Source organism: Globicephala melas, chromosome 5 (assembly GCF_963455315.2).
Source record: "Globicephala melas chromosome 5, mGloMel1.2, whole genome shotgun sequence".
Lineage (NCBI taxonomy): Eukaryota > Metazoa > Chordata > Mammalia > Artiodactyla > Delphinidae > Globicephala > Globicephala melas.
The window spans coordinates 106722069-106747547 of record NC_083318.1 but is presented as its reverse complement, the minus strand read 5'-3'; the positions used below and the strand labels follow the sequence as shown (position 1 = coordinate 106747547).

The 25479-nt window shown below is 38.0% G+C and overlaps 1 protein-coding gene across 1 annotated transcript in view; it reads right to left on the bottom strand.

The window, feature by feature from the left end:
- The window catches only part of DCHS2 (dachsous cadherin-related 2), a 148055-nt gene that overhangs the window by 45839 nt on the left and 76737 nt on the right, over positions 1-25479 (bottom strand). Inside the window, 1 exon segment of the mRNA XM_070045535.1 lies at positions 22724-23581. Within this exon segment, the coding sequence (XP_069901636.1) occupies positions 22724-23581 (858 nt within the window).

Genomic DNA, 25479 nt, shown 5'->3' with positions numbered 1-25479 from the left:
TAAAACAACAGCAACTATTATTTTTTAAATTATTCAATGCAAGAACACCACTTCTGATAGTGGGATTTGCAGTAGTTGAAAAAAATAGCACCTATTCAAGATCTCTACTGGGTTTCCTCATTGAATCCTACTGTGGAGGGCCTAGGAACAAGCTTGAAACCCATCCTGATACAGTCCATAGTAGAGACAATCCCTAAATGAAGTCAAATTGACATATTTTTTTCCCGGATAGGTAAAAGGTTTTCACTAAAAAGAAAAGAAGAAAGAAGAGGCCTTGGAACAGACAATATTTACCCCAGGAGCCTTTTCAACACTTAACACTCAAAGAAAAGTGAAACGATCACTATAAATATTAAAGGAAACACATATGTGATATTGTCCACAAAACTGAAAATTCAGTGAAAAAGGCATAAAACAATATCCATAATGGAGAAAGGACACGAAAACCAAAACTGGATGTGTTACTCTGTTTTAAAACATTATGTTTTGAGCTTTCCTGGTAGTGCAGTGGTTGAGAGTCCGCCTGCCGATGCAGGGAACACCGGTTCGTGCCCCGGTCTGGGAGGATCCCACATGTCGCGGAGCGGCTGGCCCCGTGGGCCATGGCTGCTGGGCCTGCGCGTCCGGGGCCTGGGCTCCGCAACGGGAGAGGCCACAGCAGTGAGGGGCCCGCGTACCGCAAAAAACAAAACAAAACAAAACAAAAAAATACATTATGTTTAAAATAAACTGTGACAAAGTTTAAAAATCATTTATCAGAGTTTCCAAATGATTATTCTTTTCAAACCAGTTATGAAGTCATTCAGTCACAAAATAAAGGATTTTAATCAATCCTTTTCAGTCAAGTTACTACATATGTTGAGAACTCTCAAATTGCATTATAATCTGATGCTTATTTTGTTACATTTCAGGAGACCTTGTTAATATAAAGATGTCTTACATTTTTAGTAGGAATATTCCTTCACAGTACTGCAGTACATTTTATCTTCAGTGCTACCTCACAATTCTGTGCTTCCTGATACAACTTATTTTTTAAACACAGGAAATTTTGTTTCAACTGCCTTGTCACATATTCTTAACAATGGCAGTAAGAAGAGAAAAAGCCACAATGGCAAGATGTACGGTCTTGCTGATGGCCTTTATTCATGGGTTAGAAGGCTTATTACATGCCCAATCACAAAAGAAAACATAGAGATTGCTTGCATGTAAAAGAACAAAGATGAGTACAGAATTGCAAATAAGAATCATATATGGCCTCTCTCATGAAAGGAAAAATCCTATTTTTATTGCAACTAAAATGTTCATAATATCAAATGGAACAGTAGCACACAAAAAATATCATTCAATGAAAATACTACAAATTAGATGCTGAAGTCAGCAAAGATTAAATATGAGATTTCCTGAGAAAATAGGAAATAACTAAAGGGTCTGGAATTCTTCTAGGTCTTGCCTTATTGTACACATTTTAAGTAAAAGTCTGTCTCTGAGCATCTGGATAAAACTTACAATTACTGCTCATTTCACATCAAGGTAAAAATGGTAAAACATAAAAACCAATACTGAACCTTCCAACAAACAAAAGCCCAGGACCAGATGGCTTCACAGGCAAATCCTATCAAACATTTAGAGAAGAGCTAACACCTATCATTCTCAAACTCTTCCAAAATACAGCAGAGGGAAAAACACTCTAAAACTCATTCTACGAGGCCACCATCACCCTGATACCAAAACCAGACAAAGATGTCACAAAGAAAGAAAACTACAGGCCAATACCACTGATGAACATAGATGAAAAATCTTCAACAAAATACTAGCAAACAGAATCAAACAGCACATTAAAAGGATCATAAACCATGATCAAGTGGGATTTATCTCAAGAATGAAAGGATTCTTCAATACATGCAAATCAATTAATGTGATACACCATATTAAAAAACTGAGGGAAAAAAAATATGATCATCTCAATAGATGAAGAAAAAGCTTTTGACAAAATTCAGCACCATTTATGATAAAAACCCTCCGGAAAGTAGGCATAGAGGGAACTTAACTCAACATAATAAAGGCCATATATGACAAAACCACAGGCAACTTTGTCCTCAATAGCGAAAAACTGAAACCATTTCCACTAAGATCAGGAACAAGACAAGGTGGCCCACTCTCACCACTGTTATTCAACATAGTTAGGAAAGTTTTAGCCACAGAAATCAGAGATGAAAAAGAAATAAAAGGAATCCAACTCAGAATAGAAGAAGTAAAACTGTCACTGTTTGCAGATGACATGATACTATATATAGAGAATCCTAAAAATGCTACCAGAAAACAACTAGAGCTAATCAATGAATTTGCTAAAGTAGCAGGATGCAAAATTAATGCACAGAAATCTCTTGCATTCCTATACACTAATGATGAAAAATCTGAAAGAGAAATTAAGGAAACACTCACATTTACCATTGCAACACAAAGAATAAAATACCTAGGACTAAACCTACCTAAGAAGACAAAAGAACTGTATGCAGAAAACTACAAGACACTGATGAAAGAAATTAAAGATGATACAAACAGATGGAGAGATATATCATATTCTTGGATTGGAAGAATCAACATTGTGAAAATGACTCTACTACCCAAAGCAATCTACAGATTCAATGCAATACCTGTCAAACTACCACTGGCATTTTTCACAGAACTAGAACAAAAAATCTCACAATTTGTATGGAAACACAAAAGACCCCAAATAGCCAAAGCACTCTTGAGAAACAAAAATGGAGCTGGAGAAATCAGGTTTCCACACTTCAGACTATACTACAAAGCTACAGTAATCAAGACAGTATGGTACTGGCACAGAAACAGAAATATAGATCAATGGAACAGGATAGAAAGCCCAGAGATAAACCCACGCACATAAGGTCACCTTATATTTGATAAAGAGGGAAAGAATATACAATGGAGAAAAGACAGCCTCCTCAATAAGTAGTGGTGGGAAAATTGGACAGCTACATGTAAAAGAATGAAATTAGAACACTCCCTGACACCATACACAAAAATAAACTCAAAAAGGATTAAATACCTAAACATAAGGCCAAACACTATAAAACTCTTAGAGGAAAACATAGGCTGAGTACTCTATAATATAAATCACAGCAAGATCCTTTTTGACCCTCTTCCTAGAGAAATGGAAATAAACAAAAATAAACATATGGGACCTAAAGAAACTTAAAAGCTTTTGCACAGCAAAGCAAACCATAAACAAGATGAAAAGGCAACCCTCATAATGGGAGAAAATATTTGCAAATGAAGCAACGGAGAAAGGATTAATCTCCAAAATTTACAAGTAGCTCATGAAGTTCAATATCAAACAGACAAACAACCCAATCCAAAAATGGGCAGAAGACCTAAATAGACATTTCACCAAAGAAGATACGCAGATTGCCAACAAAAACGTGAAAGAATGCTCAACATCACTAATCATTAGAGAAATGCAAATTAAAACTACAATGACGTATCACCTCACGCCAGTCAGAATGGCCATCATCAAAAAATCTAGAAACAATAAATGCTGGAGAGGGTGTGGAGAAAAGGGAACCTTCTTGCACTGTTGGTAGGAATGTAAATTGATATAGCCACTATGGAGAACAGTATGAAGTTTACTTAAAAGACTAAAAACAGAGCTACCATACGACCCAGCAATCCCACTACCAGGCATATACCCTGAGAAAACCATAATTCAAAAAGAGTCATGTGGCCTTCCCTGGTGGCGCAGTTGTTGAGAGTCTGCCTGCCGATGCAGGGGATGTGGGTTCATGCCCCGGTCTGGGAGGATCCCACATGCCACGCAGTGACTGGGTCTGTGAGCCATGGCCACTGAGCCTGCACGTCCGGAGCCTGTGCTCCACAATGGGAGAGGCCACAACAGTGAGAGGCCTGCGTACCACAAAAAAAAAAAAAAAAAAAAAAAGTGTCATGTACCACAATGTTCATTGCAGCCCTATTTACAATAGCCAGGACATGGAAGCAACCTAAGTGTCCATCAACAGATGAATGGATAAAGAAGATGTGGCACATATATACAATGGAATATTACTCAGCCATAAAAAGAAATGAAATTGAGTTATCTGTAATGAGGTGAATGGACCTAGAGTCTGTCATACAGAGTGAAGTAAGTCAGAAAGAGAAAAACAAATACCATATGCTAACACATATATATGGTATCTAAAAAATGAAAAAAAAATGGTTCTGAAGAACTTAGGGGCAGGACAGGAATAAAGACGCAGATGTAGAGAATGGACTTGCAGACACGGGGAAGGGGAAGGGGAAGCTGGGTGAAGTGAGAAAGTGGCATGGACTTATGGATACTGCCAAATGTAAATAGATAGCTAGTGGGAAACAACCGCATAGCACAGGGAGATCAGATCAGTGCTTCGTGTCCACCAAGAGGGGTGGGATAGGGAGAGTGGGATGGAGATGCAAGAGGGAGGAGATATGGGGATATATGTATATGTATAGTTGATTAAGCAGAAACTAACATACTGTTGTAAAGCAATTATACTCCAATAAAGATGTTAAAAAAAAGAATACTGTACCTTCAATTTCCATGAGGTAAGTGAAACATATAGAAGCATTTACCTTTTACATTTTCAGGCTTTTATGAATTTCATTTTAAGTCTAACATTGAATAAGAAAAGTATAACACATTTAATGTTCTTGTTCTTTTCTTCTTTACAAAAATACTGTTAAAACACTACCACCACCTACAGCCACATTTAAAGGCAGAATTATATAACAATAAATGCAGTGGGAGTATAAAAATCAATATTTGTGGATATATTTAGGTAAAATAATTATGAGAACTTTTATTTAGAGTTGTCCTGAGTAAATAATTCTAGAGTTTTACTTTTGTTATTTCTAAGCAATGCAAGTATTTTCTTATAGATGACTGACTTGAGAAAGATATTTTTAAACATCTGGTTGACTTTTGAAATATCTATTATATCTTAAATGTCCAGCCACTGAAACACTTGAACATATTTCAATCATTTAAGAAAAAAAAGTGGGAGTCACGTCAGCAAGATGACTGAATAGAAATCCTTAGATCTAGTCCCCCATAGACATATAGTCTAACAACAAGAGTAGATGGTCCAAAAAGTCTTTATGAAAACTCCAGGCCAAAAGGGAGTGGGATGATTTATTCAAAGTGCTGAAAGAAAAAATTGTCAACAAGAATATTATATCTAACAAAACTGTCCTTCAAAAATGAAGAAGAAATAAAGACCTCCAATAAACAAAAGCTCAGAGAATTCATCACCACTAGATCTGCCTCAGAAGAAATACTAGAGGAAGTCCTTCAAGTTGAAATAACAACGTGAAAGCATACAAAAATACAAAGTTCTTTGGTTAAGGTAAATCTACAGACAACTACCAAATCTTGTAACACTGTAATGGTGGTACATAAATCACTTTTAATTCTGGTATAAAATTTAAAAGATAAAAGCATTAAATATAACTTTAAGTATAAAACTATGTTAATGGACCAATATATAAAAAGATATAACTTGTGAAATTGATACAATAAAGTGGGAGGGGGAAGTAAAGGAGAAGAGTTTTTGTATGGGATTAAAGTTAAGTTGTTATCAGTTTAAAGTGGATTGCTAAAACTAGAAGATGTTTTATGTAATCCCCATGGTAACCACAAAGAAAACACCTATAGAAGAAACACAAAAGGAAATAAGAAGGAACTCAAAGCTTGACAGTTCAAAATATCAGTGAAATACAAAGGAAGGCAGCAAGAGAACAAAAGAGGGACAAAATAACTACAAAACATACAGAAAACAATTTTAAAATGTCAATACTAAGTCCCTCCCGATCATAATTACTTTAAACATAAATCAATTAAAAGTCCCCAATTAAAAAACACAGTGGCTGAATGGATTAAAAATAACCCACAAACTCCAACTACATACTGTCTAGAAGGTACTCATTTTAGGTATAAGGACACCCATAGGCTGAAAGTGAAAGGATGGAGAAAGATATTCCATGCAAATCGTACCCCAAAGATGACAGGGATGGCTGTACTTATATCAAACCAAATAGAGTTTAAGTCAAAGACTGCCATGGGACAAAGAAGGACATTATATTAAAAAAGGTCTATTCACCAAGAAGATGTAGCAATTATAAGTAGATGTGCACCTAACTGTAGAGCACCTGAACATATGAAGCAAACACTGACAGAATTGAAGGGAGAAATAGATAGTAACACAATAATAGTAGGATATTTCAATTCCCCACTTTCAATAATGGATATATCAACCAAACAAAAGATCAATAAGGAAGCAGAGGGCTTGAAGAACATTATAGACTAACTGGACCTAAGAGACATACACAGAAGACTTAACCCAACAATAGTAGACTACACATTCTCATGTGTATTAAACATTCCCAAGTGTATCCTCAAGAGCACATGGAACATTCTCCAGGGCATATCACATGTTAGGCCACAGAATCTGAACAAATTTAAGAAGATTATACCAACTATCTTTTCTGACTATGATGGAATGAAACTAGAAATAAACAACAAAGAAAAACTAGAAAATTTACAAATACATGGAAATTAAAGAACATGCTCTTTAACAACTAACAGGTCAAAAAAGAAATCTAAATGAAAATTAGATAATATCTTGAGACAAATGAAACAAAAACACAACATATCAAAACATGAGATGTAGCAAAAGCAGTACTAAGAGGGAATTTTATAGCAGTAACTGCCTACATCAAAAAAGAAGAAAGATTGCAAATCAACAACATAGCTTTATACCTCAAGGATCTAGAAAAAGAGGAACAAACTGAAAAGAAAGGAAGGAATAAAAAAAATAAAGATTAGAAATAAATAAAATAGTATAAAAACAATTAAAAATCAATAAAACTGTTTTTTTTTTTTTGAAAAAGATCAGTAAAATTGACAATTCCTTAGCTAGAAAAGAAAAAAGAAGTGAGAAACCTCAAATAAGAAAAATCAGAAATGTGAAAGGGGACACATTACAACTGATTCCATAGAAATAAAAAGTATCATAAGAGACTACTATGAACAATTATACACCAACAAATTAGACAACCTAGAAGAAATGGATACATTTATAGAAACATACACCCTACCAAAATCAAATCATGAAGAAAGAAAAAATCTGAACAGATCTGTAACTAGTTAGGAGATTGAATCAGTAATCAAAAGCCTTCCAATAAAGAGGAACAGATGGCTTCACTGGTGAATTCTACCAAACACATAAAGAAGAATTAACACCAGTTCTTCTCAAACTCTTCCAAAAAAATTAAAGAGGATAGAACACTTCCAAACTTATTTTATGAGGCCAGCATTACTCTGATACCAAAACCAGACTGAGATACTGCAAGAAAAGAAAACTACACACCAATAGCCCTGGTGAATATAGATACAAAGATCCTCAACAAAGTATTAGCAAACTGAATTAAACAGCATATTAAAATGATCAGGTGCCATAACCAATTGAGACTCATCCCTGGGAAGCAATCATTGTTCAACATATGAAAATCAATCACTGTGATACACCACATTAATAGAACAAAGAATAAGAAATCACAATACATGCAGAAAAAGTATTTAGCAAAATTCAACAATCTCTCATGATAAACACACTCAATAAACTAGAAGTATTATAAGGAAATTACCACAAAATAATAAAGGCCATATATTAAAAAAACCCACAGGTAACAAACATCCTACTCAATGGTGAAAAACAGTAAGCTTCTCTACTAAGCTCAGGAACAAGGCAATGATGTCCACTCTTGCCACTTCTATGTGATATAGTACTGGAAATCCTAGTCAGGGAAATTAGGTTTTGAAATTAAAGGCATCCAAATCAAAAAAGAAGTAAAATTGCCTCTGTTCTCATGACACGATGACATGATCTTATATGTAGAAAACCTTATCCATTCCATAAAAAGTCAGTTGCATTTCTATGCACTAACCATGTATAATCGAAAAAGAGAAATTAGGGAAACAATTCCAATTAATAGCATCAAAAGATAATTAGGAATAAACTTACCCAAGGAGGTGAAAATCTTATACACTAAAAAGTACAAAACATTGTTAAAAGTAATGAAAGACAACCCAAATACATGGAAATACATTCTGTGTTCATGGAGTAGAAGACTTAATATTGTTAAAATGTCCATACTACTCAAAACAGTCTACAGAATCAACGCAATTCCTATCAAAATCCCAATGGCATTTTTTGCAGAGATAGAAAAAAAAACTTAAAATTCATATGAAATCTCAAAGTACTCTGGATAGCCAAAACAATCTTGAGAAAGAAAAGCAAAGCTGGAGACCTCACATTTCTGAGTTCAAAACATATTACAAAGCTACAGTAATCAAAACAGTATGGTACTGACATACAGAGAGATATACAGACCAATGGAACAGAATAGAGATGCCACAAATAAACTTTCACATATATTTTCAAATGATCTTTGACAAGGATGCCAAGGCTACACAATAGGGAAAGGATAGTCTATTTAACAAATGGTGTTAATAAAACTAGATAACTGCAAAATAAATGTATTTGAATATCTTACACCATAATTAAAAAATTAAAAATGAATTTAAATCTCCTAGAAGAAAACATAGGGGTAAAACTTCATGACATTGGATTTGGCAATAATTTCTTGGATATGAGAGCAAAAGTACAGGCAACAAAAGCAAAAATAGATGAATAGGACTACATCAAAATAAAAAGCTTCCATGCAGCAAAGGAAACAATCAACAGAGTGAAAAGGCAATCTATGTAATGGGAGAAAATATTTGCAAATTATATATCTGATAAGGGGTTAATCTCCAAAATATATAAGGAACTCCTACAACTCAACAAAAAACAAAACCAATTGAAAAATGAACAAAGGGCTTGTATAGACATTTTTTCAAAGAAGATATACAAATGGCCCACTGGTACATGAAAAGATGCTCAACATCACTAATCACCAAGGAAATACAAATCAAAACCACAGTGAGATGTCACCTCACACCAATTAGGATGCCTGCTATCAAAAAAAACAAAACAAAAAAGAAAATAACAAATGTCAATAAAGGTAAGGAGAACCTGGAACCCTTGTACACTGTTGGTGGGAATGTAAAATGGTATAGCCGCTACAGAACACAGTGTGGATGATCCTCTAAAAATTAAAATTAGAACGACCATATGATCCAGCACTCCTACTTCTGGGTATATATCCAAAGAACTGAAAACAGGATCTTAAAGACTTATCTGCACATCCATGTTCATTGTAACATTATTTACAAGCACCAAGAGGTAGAAACAACCTAAATGTCTTTAAGTGGATAAATGGATAAAGAAATGTGGTATAAACATACAATGGTATAGTACTCAACCTTAAAAAAGAAGGAAATCCTGTCTTATGGCACAACATTGATGGACATTATGTGAATTAGCCAGCCACAAAAAGACAAATACTGCATGTCTCCACTTATATAAAGTATCTAAAATAGTCAAAACCTTAGAAGCAAAAAGTAGAATGGTGCTTGCTTGGAGTGGAGGGAGAGGAAAGAGTTGCTCATGAGTGTAGAGTTTCAGTTTTGAAAGATGAAAAAGTTGGAGAAATCCACTACACAATGATATACATACTGTTAACACTACTGTACTGTGCACTTAAAAATGGTAAATTTTATGTGTTTCTTACCACAGCCAAAAAAAAAAACAGAAGAGTTGACTTTTTTCCTTCCCACCTTCTCATCATCAAAAAATGACTGAACATAGGGCTTTCCAAAAATTCTACCTCTGTGATGAGACAAAGCATGGAAAATGCTCAAAATGAGTAATTTTCCAAAATTTGTTAACAGATGAAAACTATGTTTTAAAATGTAAAAGGCATGCAATCTTGAACACATTTGCTTTTGTGAACACCTAAGGAAATAATAGTAATAATAATAATCTACCCCTGTGATGAGACAAAGCACGGAAAATGCTCAAAATGAGTAATTTTCCAAAATTTGTGAACAGATGAAAACTATGTTTTAAAATGTAAAAGGCATGCAATCTTGAACACATTTGCTTCTGTGAACACCTAAGGAAATAATAGAGGAAGTCATAAAAAGTGCTTCTTGACTTTTCATGTACTTTAGAAAAAGACACATGAGGAAGAAAACCAATATAGAATTAATACATGCAATGAGAAGTAAACAGTCTGAAATATATTTTTTAATGGGATTACAGATTTTAGTGGGCAACTTTTTCAAAAGGAGTGATTATCTGTAAATTGCTTCATTTAATCATTTAAAAATGCACTCATAACAACCTTGAGAAACGCAGTGCTAAAATGATTCCTGGAGGCCCCTACTTCCTCTCCAATTTTGTAATTTACAGAAAACTAAAACATGAAGATTCAAAACATGAGCTTGAGAATTTTCACTGTTGCTTCGATGTTGGGTCAGACTCCAGATCTTGCCTGTGGACCGGCCGCTGCTGATCTCCCCTCATTTTCCAGCCATTCCCTGTCTAGGCTGCATCCCCAGGTTGATAATCAGACTTAATATTCCCTGCACTTTTAAGACCCATCCTTATTCTCCATTCAGCTCCTGGAACCCGAAAGTCAGCCAGAATCCAGAGCCTGCACATGTCCAGAAAGAAAGGTTACACAATTTTTTATATGAGTGATCAACTTTGGTTATGAGATAGCACATTTCCAATTATTTCAAGAAACAAATAAAATGGGGCCCCCAAAATCTTAAAACTGTTTCACTTAGATTATAAGAAATGCCTTTTATGAGGTTAATTTTAACGAGTCCATTTGACTGCCACAGCAGCTCTTCAGGGAGACAGAACTGCTGCCCTCAAAATAATCTGAAAGTGGGGTCAGCCTCCACAAATGACAGGGACTGACTGAGATCAAAAAGCAATGAAAGCAATGAATGGAGATTCTGATATTTCTAAGTGCTTTGTTGTTTCTGACTTACATGTAAATGAAAATTCTTTGTAGACTTTAAAGTGCAGTAAATCACCAATGTCTAACTCTTTCAGCTTTCAAAAACAAAATAAAATAGCCCTCTGATCTTCAGGGTTCTTAAAGCTATTGCAACATTCCTTTCTGTCCCTTCATGGACCAGCCTTGTCAAAAATGGCTGAATTCCCCATCTCCACTTCACTCTGCACTCCTCTATACTCTGGTTTCTAAAAATATTAAGTTCTAGCAACTTGGTGCTCTCCAAGGTTCACAATCCTCTCCAAAGCTGCTGAAGTCTGTTTGGCTGCACACGATTCTTGTAAACAGCCACGGCCGACTCTTGTTCACTTAGGAGGTCTCAGCTACTGGTCTTTATTCTTTGCCACATCCTGAACAATTTCAACAGAGTTTCAAACCTACTCCTCAGAATTTCCTTCCTGAACTCTTCCAGCCCTTCATTTTGCTAATTGTGTCATTCTCTTATCCTTTATATTTGATGCACGGACTTACTTTTCAGACATGCCTTCCTTTCTACCATGTTCTTACTTCCCTATGCCAAGATGGTATCCTCAGACCATCTCAGGTAACACTCTTCCCAGCTCCACCGTGGAAAGGTTCTGTGAGCGCCGTAGCCCCACTCCCAGTGGGTGGTAGCCCCACCACCTCATTCACTTCTGCTCCGGGGACAGGCCTCCGATTGAGCTAACAGTCACTTTTCAGTCCTTATCTTCCCAAACCTCAGCTGCAAATTAGATATGGTTAACCACTCCCTGCTTCTGGAATGTGCCACCTTCCTGTTTCTCTAACACCGTCCTCCCAGGAATGGTCAGCAGTGCCTCGGCCTCTCCATCTCAATCTCTTCTGTAGATGCACTGCATCTCCAACTCCTGTAAAATATTGGCATTACTTTGGATTTCTTCTCAGCCCTCTCTCTATCTATCTTTACCTCTGACTTGCACACATAATTACATGGGAGCTTCTACCAATTCACAATGTCTGTTCTATCTTCAAAGATTCTCATTTAATTGGTTTGGGGGTTGGGGGAGTTGATGTCCAGGTATCAGTAATTTTTAAAAGCTCCCCAGGTGTATCTACATGCAGCCAGGGTTGAGAACCCTGGGTCTAAATAATCAAGAAGTCCCACCGCGGCTGTCTTGGAAACACAGAGACCACATTCCCTCTTGTCTTCCCCCACCAAAGCAGTTTTACTTGGGCCCTGGTCATTCACCATGTGGATTACCACAGTACCCTTCTAAGTCATCTCTCTTTCCCAAGGCACTCTTCTTCACAAGACCTCCAAAGTGAGTTTTCTACAATATGAAAGTTTCTTTTGTCACTCTTTTGATAATTGAAAAGCCGTCAGTGTCTCTCTGGTCCAGCTCATCATTGGAAATCTCATGAGAGCTTCTGTCTAGCTGTTCCAGATGATTTGCTGCACAGGATGGTAAACTCGCCACATGCTCCTGAGTCCCCACGCCTTTGTGTGGACCACTTCCCCTGCCCAGGACTAAGTGTCTTCCTCATCTTTTTTTTTTTCTTTGGCCCGGTTTTATTCTCATTTGAGCATATCCATTTTGTTTTCTTAGAAGTATAACTGTTAAATGGTGAAATGAGTTCAATAAGAATTTGGTGAACACCTACTAGAAGCAAGCTCTTTTCTGGTTCTGTTCATAGTGGGAAGCTTCTCCCAGCTACTCCAGGCTGTACTTTCATCTCCATGTCTTACACTTATAACTGTTGGTAACAATGAAGTAAAATGTTTTGGAGATTTCAAAGTGCTTATTTGGTCATCAAAACTATCTTCTAAGAGAAGCGATGAAAGAGATGTTCAAAGGTCTTTACAAGGATGACAACCCGTTTCCTATACCTTTAAAAAAATGAGTACTGAGCACACAACATTGTGTATACAGTCACCATGTATCTGGCATCCTCAAGAACAGAGATAAGAGTGCTCTTTAAGAACTTAAAATGAATGAAGCAGAGTTCAGTTTTACACAGTACAACTTAGATGTGCAAAGAAGCAATAATTTCTATATTTCTTATGATGGGTCTAATATTCTTTAGAAGCCCCACCCTAATGGACAACAGAGAAAAAGGGCCGTCTTACCATGCTATTAATGTCATCTCAGTCTGTTCCCTTGAAACAGTACTTTCAGGTAACTTAGCAGCTTTGGGATGCATGCTCAGTCTTTGAGGCTCCCTCCCTGTTGCATTGCTGCTGCTCTGTAAGATGACACTGCTGGGGGGAGACTGGCAGTGATGAGGTGGGATCTTTGTGTGCTGTCCACTGGCTTTTAGAATTTGTCTCCAGGCAGTGAATCTCATCTTTCATGTCAACATGTACAGGCTCAGAACTCTACCCTGCTAGCCTGGCCCCACTGCAGCTGTTTTTGATGTTGTAGTTTTTTGATACTGGCATGTTATGTAACCCTGCGTTTCAGCTGTCTACCCAACAGATTTGGGGAGGGGCTCATCTCATCACTTGCAGCCGTGGTCCTCATGGCAGTCAGCTGGCCTGTACTATGAATTAATCTGTGTCCACAGTGGGAATGCTGGGACTATGGGCGGGTCTTCTAGGCCTTGCAAGAGCCAAACAGGAATGGAACACTCACTTGTGCCTTCTTTTTACCTAAACACATTGCCCATTTTAGTCTGCTCCCACTAACTCATGTTAGGAAAAAGCTACCCCGTGAGGCAGTGTCCTCCCAGAGTTCCAAAGTGTCCTCTACTTTTAGCTTTTCCTAGGCTGTCTCACTGGCTCCCTCCAGGATGACAGCTTTGGGGAAGGGGGCCCGGGATGCTTGTGGCTGACCACTTGTTTCCTATATCTTTTCTCATTGGCCTTCCTGCATTCCCCAGCAAGTAGATGGAATGGTCTTTCCTTTCCTTCCATGTGGCAGATTTCTTCAGGAGCCATCTTTGTTTATTCTAAGGACCACTCATTTTGCTTGTCAGAGGCAGAATATTCTCTTTTTGCATTTTTGCTGTAACCTAATGTATCCAAAACAAGTGGATGTCTCTTGCAGAATAGGTGGAAGGTCTTATCCACAGACAGGCAATACAAATATAGTTCAAAAATATTAACCCTCAGGACAAGAACAGAGTTGGATGAATGACACTACTCAGCTTTAAGACTATAAAGCTACAGTAATCAAGACAGTGTGGTATTAGTGAAAGAATAGACAAATAGACCAATAGAAGTGAATAGAGACCCATGTAAATACAGTCAATTGATCTTTGACAAAGGAGCAAAGGCAATACAATGGAGAGTCTTTTCAATAAATGGTGGTAGAACAACTAGGCTTCCACATGCCAAAAAAAAAAAAGAATCTGTACACAGACCTTCCACCCTTTAAAAAATTAACTCAACATGGGTTACAGACCTAAATTCAAAATGTTAAAATAAAAAACTCCTAGACACTGGAGGAAACCTAGGTGACTCTGGGTTTGGGGATAACTTTTTAGATACCACACTAAAGGCAGGATCCCTGAAAAATAGAATTAATATGTTGGTCTTTATTAAAATTAAAATTTTCTGCTCTGCAAAAGACAATGCCAAGAGAATTAAAAGACAAGACATATTCTGGGAGAAAATATTTGCAAAAGACATATCTGATAAAAGCCTGCTGTCCAGAATATACAAAGAACTCTTAAAAGTCAACAATAAGAAAACAAACAAGCTGATTAAAAATGGACAAAAGACCTTAAAAGACACTCAACAAAGGAGATATACAGATGGCAAGTAAGCATATGAAAAGATGCTCCCCATCATATGTCATCAGGGAAATGCAAATTAAAATGAGATACAACCACACATCTATTAGAATGGCCAAAATACACAACACTGAAAGCACCATATGCTGGCAAGGATGTGGAGCAACAGGAACTCTCATTCATTGCTGTGGGAAATCAAAATGGTACAGCCACTTTGGAAGACAGTTTGGCATTTTCTCACAAAACTAGACATACTCTAACCATAAGACCCAGGAATCAAACTCCTTGGAATTTACCCAAAGGAGTGGGAAATTTATGTCTATACAAAAACCTGTACATTGGTTTCTGTAGCAATTTTATTCGTAATTGCCAAAACTTGGAAGCTACCAAGATGTCCTTCAGTAGATGAATAGATAAATAAACTGCAATATCTAGACAATGGAATATTATTCAGTGCTGAAAAGAAATGAGCTATCAAGCAGTGAAAAGACATGGAAGAAACTTATGTGCATATTACTAAGTAAAAGAAGCTAATTTTAATAGGCTACATACTGTATGATTTCAACTATGTGACATTCTGCAAAAGGCAACATTATGGACACAATAACAAGATCAGCGGTTGTCTGGGTTTGGGGCTGGAGGTATGGGGGAAAGGATGAACAGACAGAGCATGTTTTTTTTTAGGGCAGTGAAACTACTCTGTATGATACTATAATGGTGGATACATGTCATTATACATTTGTCCAAACCCATAGAATGTAAAACAACAAGGTTGAACCCTAATGTAGACTATAGACTTTGGGTCATTATGATGTATCAGTGTAGGTTCACTGATTTTAACAAGTGTGCCACTCTGGGAAGGATGCTGGTAATAAGGGAAGGAATGCATGTACTGGGGCAAGGGGTACATGGGAAATCTCTGTTATCTTCCCCTCAATTTTACTGTGTACCTAAACAGTCTTTAAAAAGTAGTTGTTAAAAAAACATTAACCCTGTTACATCGCTAAACAAAATATAATGGTTCAGAAGAGAGTTATGTAAAATCACCTGAAAAAATAAAATCGTTCCCATGGCAGAAGGCTTGATGGAGGTGTTAAGACACCAGAAGAAGATATGTGTGGCCAAAAAGAAGTCAATGAGCAAAAATGACACAAATGAACTTATTTAACAAAATAGACTCACAGACTTAGAAAACAAACTTATGGTTACCAAAGGGAAAACGTGGGGAGGGAGATAAATTAAGAGTTTGGGTTTAACATATACAAACTACTATATTTAAAATAGATAACCAACAAGGACCTACTGTATAGCACAGGGAACTCTGCTCAATATTCTGTAATAACCTAAATGGGAAAAGAATTTGAAAAAGAATAGATATATGTATAGGTATAACTGAATCACTTTGCTGTACACCTGAAACTAACACAACATTGTAAATCAACTCTACTCCAATATAAAATAAGAAAATTTAAAGTAAAAAATAAAAAGCAAGTTAATGAGCAACGGAAGACCAGACAGTCATGAAGGCATCACAAAATTCTACTTGGCAGTGCTGCATGAGTTCTTTCTGAAGAAAGGGTAACACAGGCTGATGACATTCAACACTTGAATCACATCCTGCTTGAACTATTTAGGATTAACAAGCAACCTTCTGAGTACAGTTTGGGTTCCTGTGTCCTTTTTCCTACAAAGAGAGAGCTGGTCATCCTGACATGACTACTATAATCCAGATGGCAATCATAGTTCTTCTGTAAATAAAGGAAATGCACTCTCGCTTATGTATCGGTCTCCTTCCTAACAGTTAGTAACCCCTAACCTCAGGGGAAGAACTCCCTGGTTTGTTAAGATGAGGCCTTGAGCCAGGTGGCTGAGGCTCAGATGTGGGACTGGGGTTAATTTACAAAACTGAAAAATTCCTTGTGAGATGTTCACCTTCTTTTGAGAGGACTTGACCTTGTAAGGCCTTTCTCCTTCTGTCTCCTCCAGAGCTATCTTAGAATCATAGGTAAGGTGATGGAATTTGACACTGTTTGACAATGGCTAGTTAGATGGCACTGATTCCAGTGAATTTCATTCCAAACAGGGGACTGGCCTTAAAGAATGGAATAGGAATGATAGATACTATTTGCTTCCCTCTTTTCATTATCATAAGTTATACGTTGGGCCCTGTTCCAAAGCCGTGGATGACATAGAGACAGCACTTCCAAAATTATGGGAACTCTGTCACCTTGGAAAGTACAGTTCTTACCTGGTTTGGGGACCAGGTGGAACAGAAAGGAGTGGTAGGGATTTAGAAACTGCAAATATTTCATTGCTGTTAAATAACTGCTAAGTAACAACTGGCTGCTCTGGTGCGAATGTATAGCCAGCTAACTTTATAGAATTCAATCAAGGATTTGGGACAGAAAGAAGGTAACAATAACAATGAAAACTGTGACTAGTACCCTCACATGACTTCACTTGATCCTTACGGTTTCTCTGTGAGTCAGTTGTTATTATTTCCACTCTCTAGAAGGAGAAAGAGAACTTGCCCATCCTGGGCAGGAGAACAGTAGAGACTCACTCAGCTACATTAAGTCCTATCGCAATGTCCATACTCCACGTACGTGCACCCCACCTTACCGACAGTAGGAGCCAGAATTCTGGATCAATTGCCAAAGGGCCAGAAGAAAGGTTTTCCTCCAAAATATCAAGATCTAATTTGTTTATGAGACAATAGTAAATATATTTTACTAGTTAGAATGCACTCCTGTATCATCATCATGTTTTCATTTTATCTCAAGTCTTTTAATGTCTGACTATTCCATTTTTAATCAGGCAATTCATAATTTCAATGTTTCCTCTCTAGTAATTATTAAAAATGCATGAAGTTGTGAAAAGTCCACATTGGGGACTACGGTTGCTGATTCACCCTCATTGGTATAACCAAAGCTCTGGAAGTGGAAAAGAAGAAATAAAAGCTGGCTTCTAGAAGGTTCATTTAAATGGTTTAATGGATTGGAATGTCACAGACAACCAAGTGGTTTATATTTCACTTCAAAAAGATTCAGAATGGTTATATTTCGTCTCATGTGGGTAAAAAAGGAACAGCAGGTGGTAAGGGTAAAGAGCGGGGAATCATTTGGGCTTCAGCTTTTCTTGTCACCTTGCTGTATGGCCAGCCTCTCCCTTACAGGCAACTGGCACCTTCTGAAATGACTCTTTCTGTGAATAAATGAACATTTCATGACTTAAAGAGACCTTACCTACTGAAGGGTTTCTTCTAAAATGCTATAAACTATAAAAAATTATATATACGTATGTATATATATATATATATATAAATCTATTTTTGAACTATGTACTGTTTTAAACAATTGAAGTGTTAAGTTTAATGTTGTTAATAGATGAAAATAATGTCAATCAAAACTCAAACTTGTGGGCTTTCCAAGAAAGAAAAGTTAAACAAATATAAATACATTAGAGTTATTTATTTTAACGTTTTATTTTCTTTAAAAAAATCTAAATGTTAAAAGCAGTTTAGGGTAATAGGATTTATGAAGATACAGAACATAATTCACTCGGGATGTCAGGCAGTGCCTGCCGGATGGGATGCTTGAGTGAACCACAGATGATGTGAGCTTCCAATAGGCACATATGTTTCCTTTGAAAATAAAGATTAAAATTGCAGATGTATTTGGGACAGAAATAATTCTGGAAGTTATAAAATGCTATTAAATAATGTATATCAAGGCCATTCTAACACTGATCAATGGGTTTACAATCTCTTAAAACCACTGGAATCCAAATTTTAAAAAAATCACCTTCTGGTGTCCATGATATGATCTGGCAATATGTATGAAATTCATGCTCCAGGCAAAGCTTTGGCCAGCTTGAAATATTTGGGGCATATGTCAATCAGTACATTACGCACTTTGTTGTCGTTGTTCACTGGGGCCTAGGGAATCCTGCCGACCCTGGTGTAGGTTAGCTGCATCTAATCAGATTCAACAGCCTTCTTAACCACCATCCTTTCCTCCTCTAGTTCTCCTTCCTGTCATATGCTGCAGCTTTTAGGCTACTCTCCCCTTAGCCTCCATGCCCTTCACACGTCATAGCTGCTCTTCAAAGCAAGGTCCCAACCCATTGCTTCTGATGTCTTGAAAAGTATATGGATATTTATGGGTACCATATGCTGTATTCCTGCCAGGTATTAACCTTGCTTATGTGTAAGATTTAATAAACAAATTTTAAGAGTGTTAAGTTCTATTAAAAAGGTAGCCGTCAAATTTAGTTCAGTAATTCTAAATACAAGAGGACTAAGAAGGACAACTCTAATCAGAGGTCAAAGAAAACACAATGATGCAATAGCAGAATAGAGGCTTCTGCCCATGTATTCATTAGTTTTTCTGAATGAACTGAAACAGGAGGCCCACCTTCAGAGGTAAGAAAGTAATTTAGTCTTCACTGTCTTCTGCCCTAGTTTTATTTTTTATCTCAGACCAGGTTACTCTTCGCCACATTGATTACTCCCAACTGTTACGGCTGGGGGTAGACGGAAGGTTGAGTGATGAGAAACAGACCAAAGTAGGGGTAGTTTCCTTCCCATAAAGGCAACCGCTACAGACAGAGTGAGTCTCGGACACAGAAATGAATGGCGCACTGCAAAGATGAAAACAGGTGAATAATTTCCCCTTCCACAGCAGTTTTTATTAGGGTTATTATTAAATCATTTCTGAATTCAACCACAAATATTATTATACTTACTAACCCATAACTTAATGTCATACCGAAATATTTTCTTTGGTGTGCTTTAGATATTGACTTTTATTTAGGTTTAATCCTGCAAACAAATTAATCGTGGGTGACGTGAGAAAGGATATCTTTTTGTTTGTTTGTTTGTTTGTTTTTTGCGTTACGCAGGCCTGTCACTGTTGTGGCCTCTCCCGTTGTGGAGCAACAGGCTCCGGACGCGCAGGCTCAGCGGCCATGGCTCACGGGCCCAGCCGCTCCGCGGCATGTGGGATCTTCCCGGACTGTGGCACGAACCCGTGTCCCCTACATCGGCAGGCGGACTCTCAACCACTGCGCCACCAGGGAAGCCCAAGAAAGGATATCTTAATTAGGAAATGGCCAGGTACATTACTCAATTTTTAGAAATTTCATTTACTAATGTGAAAAAGTGTGACACAATGATGAGTCCTGTGCCAATTCTTTTGAGTGATAATTTATTTAATGCTTACTACTCTGCAGAATTTATATTGGATGAGAATGTTCATTAGCCATGGTTGGAGATCTCATTATGTAAAGAATAAGTGAAGAACTAGAGACGGGAAAACTATTTTGAGTAAAAGCCAAAGACCCCCCCCCCCTCAGTGATCTACAAGGCCCTGCCTGGTCCATTCGCTTCTGACCTTCATTTTTTACCATTCTTCACTTTGCTTACTCTGCTCCAGTCACACAGTCCTCTTTACTGTTCTTTGAGCAAACCAGGTGGGTTCCCACTGGATTTCTCCTTTTTTTTTTTTTTCGGAAATGCTCTTCCCCCAAATATACGAATGGCTACCTCCTCTCTTTAAGTCTTTGCCTAAATGTCACTTGCTCAATGATGCCTTCCCTAACCTGCTATCTAAAATTGCATTTGTGCCCTCCCCCAGCACCCCTTGCTCTGCCTCTTTATACCATAGCTCTTAACACCGTCTAGCATACACTACATTTTAGTTATTTATTACGTTCATTGATATTGTCTCTTTACCCCTGCTAGAATGTAAGCCTCACAAGGACAAGCATCTTTGTCTTTTAGTTCACTAACATATCCTAGTAGAAGAGGACCTGGCACAAAATATGCAATAAAAATTTTATTGAAGGAGCAAATAAAATATCTGAAGAGTGACTGTGTAGATCAGTGGAGTGCTCCAGAGGGCAGGACTAAGATTTATGGACAGACATAGAGGAGGCAGATCTGGGTTCAATGCAGGAATGACTTTTCACATGAAAGGGTTTTCCAACATTGTCATGCAATCAAATCACCTGCAGAGTTTGTTAAAAATGATAGTTCCTGGACCCCAGACCTACCGAAGCAGAAACTTCAGGGATCATCACAGAGTGCCTGTTTCACACACAAGTTCAAGAACCACTGTCCTAAACTTTCAGTCACTGAAATATTCAAGTAGAGACTGAAAGGTCTTGTGTCAAGGGTATTTAGGAAAAAAAAATGTTTCTATGTTCATTGCAGACAAAAGCTGGCCTCAAAAATTCTATGATTTTTTTTTTTTCGGTACGCGGGCCTCTCGCTGTTGTGGCCTCTCCCGTTGCGGAGCACAGGCTCTGGACGCGCAGGCTCAGCGGCCATGGCTCACGGGCCCAGCCGCTCTGCGGCATGTGGGATCTTCCCAGACTGGGGCACGAACCTGTGTCCCCTGCATCGGCAGGCGGACTCTCAACCACTGCGCCACCAGGGAAGCCCAAAAATTCTATGATTTTATCAGATCAATTTCAAGATTGATTCATATATTTTGTGCTGTATTATTTAGAAAATGTCACCTTTCCTTTCTATCAGGCTCTGCTCTGGGGTTGGGATGTATACCTCTCCAGAGGTACAGAAACAGAGCTCTAAGGAGTATCTCATGTTATTTAACATTTAACTCTTATGCAGAAATCTCATCACACCTAAGTATATGGGTGGACATTTCTAGTTATTTTGGAAGTCGCTATTATTTCATTTAATGAAGGTAATTGCAATTTACCCTTAATTATGTTTAGAATCAATAAGAGGCCTTCCGAATAAGCAGCCCATGAGATAACCATAATTCAAAAGAAGATCAAAGGTTAATAATCTGCAACTGAGAAGAACCCTAATTTGACATTCGATATTAAATTGAATATTCTCTTTTCATAAAGAATATAACGTGTAACAAAATATTTTCACTATGAAATGTATAGATCAATTTCAGAAAAATGAAGGTTGCCTTTTAAATAGTGGTTGTTTTAAGTACGGATAAAGTGAAACTGAACCCAAAATGACAAAATAAAAACAAAAAATGACTGGAGAAAGCAAACAGCACAAATCAGACTGTCGCAGGCAAACTCGTTCTCTCCCAAGCCCTGGAGTCCATGTGCTTTGCCCTCTGGCTGGCTGAAAGGTTCAGAAGATTTATTTCTCAACTCTCTAGTTAGATATAATTACCTAGATTGGATTTCTTTCAATCCACAACTATATACAAATGTTTTTTTTTGCTTTGGGCTAGAAAGATCATTTAAATTAATTTTTTTATGTTTCCCATTATGGCATACATTTGAGTAGGGAAATAACTGAAAAATATTTTAGCATTATGAGGAAAAATAGTTACCATTCACTGAAGCCTGTTCTGAGTAGTATAATCTGTGCCAAATTCTTTGAAGATCAGATATTACTGCACTGTTTGAAAGCAATGTTGACTGTATCAAAATGAGGTATAATATAAAATGAAGTATAATAATAATAATAACAGCAGTTCCCATATATTACATGTTGATTCTGAGTCAGATACTGTTTTAAGTGCTTTATGTGAACTGGCTTATTCAGTCTTATACCCTAATGAGGTGGGCACCAAACTTATCCTTAATTTGCAGATTAGGAAACTGAGGCAGAGACATCCAGCTGCCCAAGGACACACAGTGACAGTCACTGAACCACAACATACTTCACCTTTCATTGTACTTCTAGGAAAGTACTTTAGGAAATGTACAGTTGTTCAGAATTCATAAACATTTAAATAAAAGGGTTTTTATTTGAGATTTTAAATTTAAGTTAAACTTTATGAGCCTTGAATAATTTATCTTTCAGTATTTTTACTACCTTTTGCTGTCTTTAAAGGAGAGTGTGTGTGCGTGTTTTACTGTATTTGAGTATATTTTTCTAATGACAAATTTTGAATGAAAGTTGGCATATCAAGAATTGGCTGGACTCAAAAATTCATAACTGAACCGTGATAGCGCTCGTTCTATAATCCTTAGTTTTAAGCATTTTGCCAAAACTGGGACAATGTACAAAACACTTGACACTCACCTGCCTCACAATTTTCAGGCACAATCCCATTATACACATGCTGGCTGAAGGAAATCCTTACATCTTCTCCTTCCATGTGAATGACCAAGAGACCAGTGGTTGTCCTAGCTGGGAACCCTTGGTCAACAACTTTTAACTGCAGCCAGATAGGAAAATATTCTGAAGCTGGGTTTTGCTGAAGTTGAATTTCTCCTGTGTATTCATTAATAGAAAACACTGACTGGGGCTCTGCAAAACTAAATATGACAGTTCCATTGGGCCCCAAGTCTGGGTCACTGGCTCTCAGGATGGCGGTCATCTGGTTAGTAGGTGACTGGGGGGAAAGAAAAATATCAAAGGGGTTCTGTTCCCAAACTGGATCATTGTCATTAATATCAGTGACATGTATTTTTATGATCACCATGGTGCTTCTTGAGCCCTGGACACCACAGTCTCTGGCAACAGCCTTAAATGTATGCTCAGCTCTTGCTTCTCGGTCAAGGATGTGGCTGGTTCTCAATGTGCCCGCTACGGGATCAATGGTGAATGCCCCGGAAGGCTCCTCCGCTAGAGAATACTCAGTTTGCCCATTCAGGCCTTCATCCTTGTCCACGGCAGAGAGCACAAGAACCACGGTTCCCACTTGAGCATCCTCTCTCACAGAGGCCTGGTAATGGAGCCTGGAGAAGGAAGGACTGTGGTCATTGTCGTCCAGAACTCTGACTTGCAGCTGCACCATGGAGCTCCGGGGTGGATCCCCCAGATCGGAGCACAGGATGACTAGGGTGAAGTTGCTGACTTGCTCCCGGTCCAAAGCACGAGTGATTGAGAGTTCTCCTGATGTTTCATTAATAGCAAAGTACTCATCAGTATTTCCATCTAGTAAAGAAAACAATTCAAAATACATTTGAATTCAAAAAGTAGCAGCCCTTTGCCATGAATATATATATTCATTCAACAAATATTTATTTCCTGATTATTACATCCTAGCACTTTTGTAAGTACATGATAATTAACTGTGTCTAGTGGAATGGCATTGATTACTATCCTATGGATAGACCTCTTCTGCATTTCAGAATTCCTTATTTTTGCTCTGTGTGTGTATGTGTGTGTTTCTTACATTTCTCCTTGAACTAATTTTAACATCTTTTTGGTTTGGTTTGGTATGAGAGTCATACAAATACGTCCTTTGATGGGGAGTTCTGGAGTGAGGATGACACAGAGCAAAGTCCACAGTCCACCACAGGACATAAAGTGTGAACAAAAATGCTATTTCTTGTCAAAGGCACTGATCCTGATTCTGCTTTCTCACTGTGAAAAGGAGAGAGAGAGTGGAAAATAAAAATTTATTAGGAGGTAAGATCAAGATGGTGGAGTGGGAAGAGTCTGAGCTCACCTCCTCTCAGGAAGACATCAAAACTACATAAAAAGAAACTCTCTCTGAGACTGACCTGAAGATTAGCAGAATGGCTCTTCTACAACCAAGATTACAAAGAAAGAACCATGTGGAGTCTGGTAGGAGGGGAGGAGAAGAAATCTAGTCAGGACCCACACCCCTGGTGTGTGACCCAGAAGAGGAGAAGGATTTCAGAGGCTCAGGGATCCTCCCTCAGGGGTAGGGGTTTCAGCCCCACATTGGGCATACCAGCCCTGGGGTTCAGCACTTGGAATAGAAGCCCCTTTAGGTGGTTTGAAAACCAGTGGGGCTTAATGGAAGCCTGTAGGAAACTGAGACTCTGCTCTTGAAGAGTGTGGACACTCACTTGTTTGTTCCCAGTCCCAGCACAGAGACAGCAGACTGAAACATGCCTGGTGCTCTGGCCAGCCTGTTATGACTGCTCCAGTGCACCTTACCCCTTTCTGAGACAGGCTCTTACCTCAGCCTCTCCTGCTCCAGCCCCACTCCTTAACAAGGCAGAAACCATCAGTGCACCTTGGGAGAAACCAGGGCTTGCACCAGCCTCCTATTCCAGCCCTCTGAGTCCTAGTTCCAGCCCTGGCCAAGGCAGAAACCTCTATAGCACCAAGGAGACACTACGCTCACTCAGGATTGTGGCCCCAGCCCCTCAGACCCCGGCCCCACCCCCTGACAGGGCAGTGACAGCTAGCACATCCCAAAAGAAGACATGTCCCATGATCACTTTAGATCCAGCTCTACCACCAAAGCCACTGGGCATAGGCAGACTGCATAGGGATGCTCCAACTGCTTCAACACAAAGACATGATTTCAAGACCAAGAAGGGTATGTTTTCCCTAATTTCATAGAGACAAACAAACAAAATGAGAAGAAAGTCAAACAAAATGAGAAGACACAAGCACATGTTCCAAAGCAAAGAGCAATATAAAACACTGGGATGGGGAGGAGGGAAGCCTAATGAAACAGAAATAAGTAATTTACCTGATAAAGTGTTCAAAGCAATAGTTATAAAAATGTTCACCAAACTTAGGAAAAGAATAGATGAATACAGTGAGAACTTCAACAAAGAACTAGAAAATATAAAAAAGAGCCAATTAGAACTGAAGAATACAATAACTGAAAGGAGAAATACACTAGAAGGAATTAACAGCAGATTAAGTGATACGGAGGAACACATAAACGACCTAGAAGACAGAATAGTGGAAATCACCCTATCAGAGCAGCAAAAAGAAAAAAAGTTTAATAAGTATTATTTAAGGGACCTCTAGAACAATATCAAGCATACTAACATTCGTGTTATAGGGGTCAGAGAGGAACAGAGAGAAAAAAGGGGCAGAAAGCATATTTGATGTAATTATAG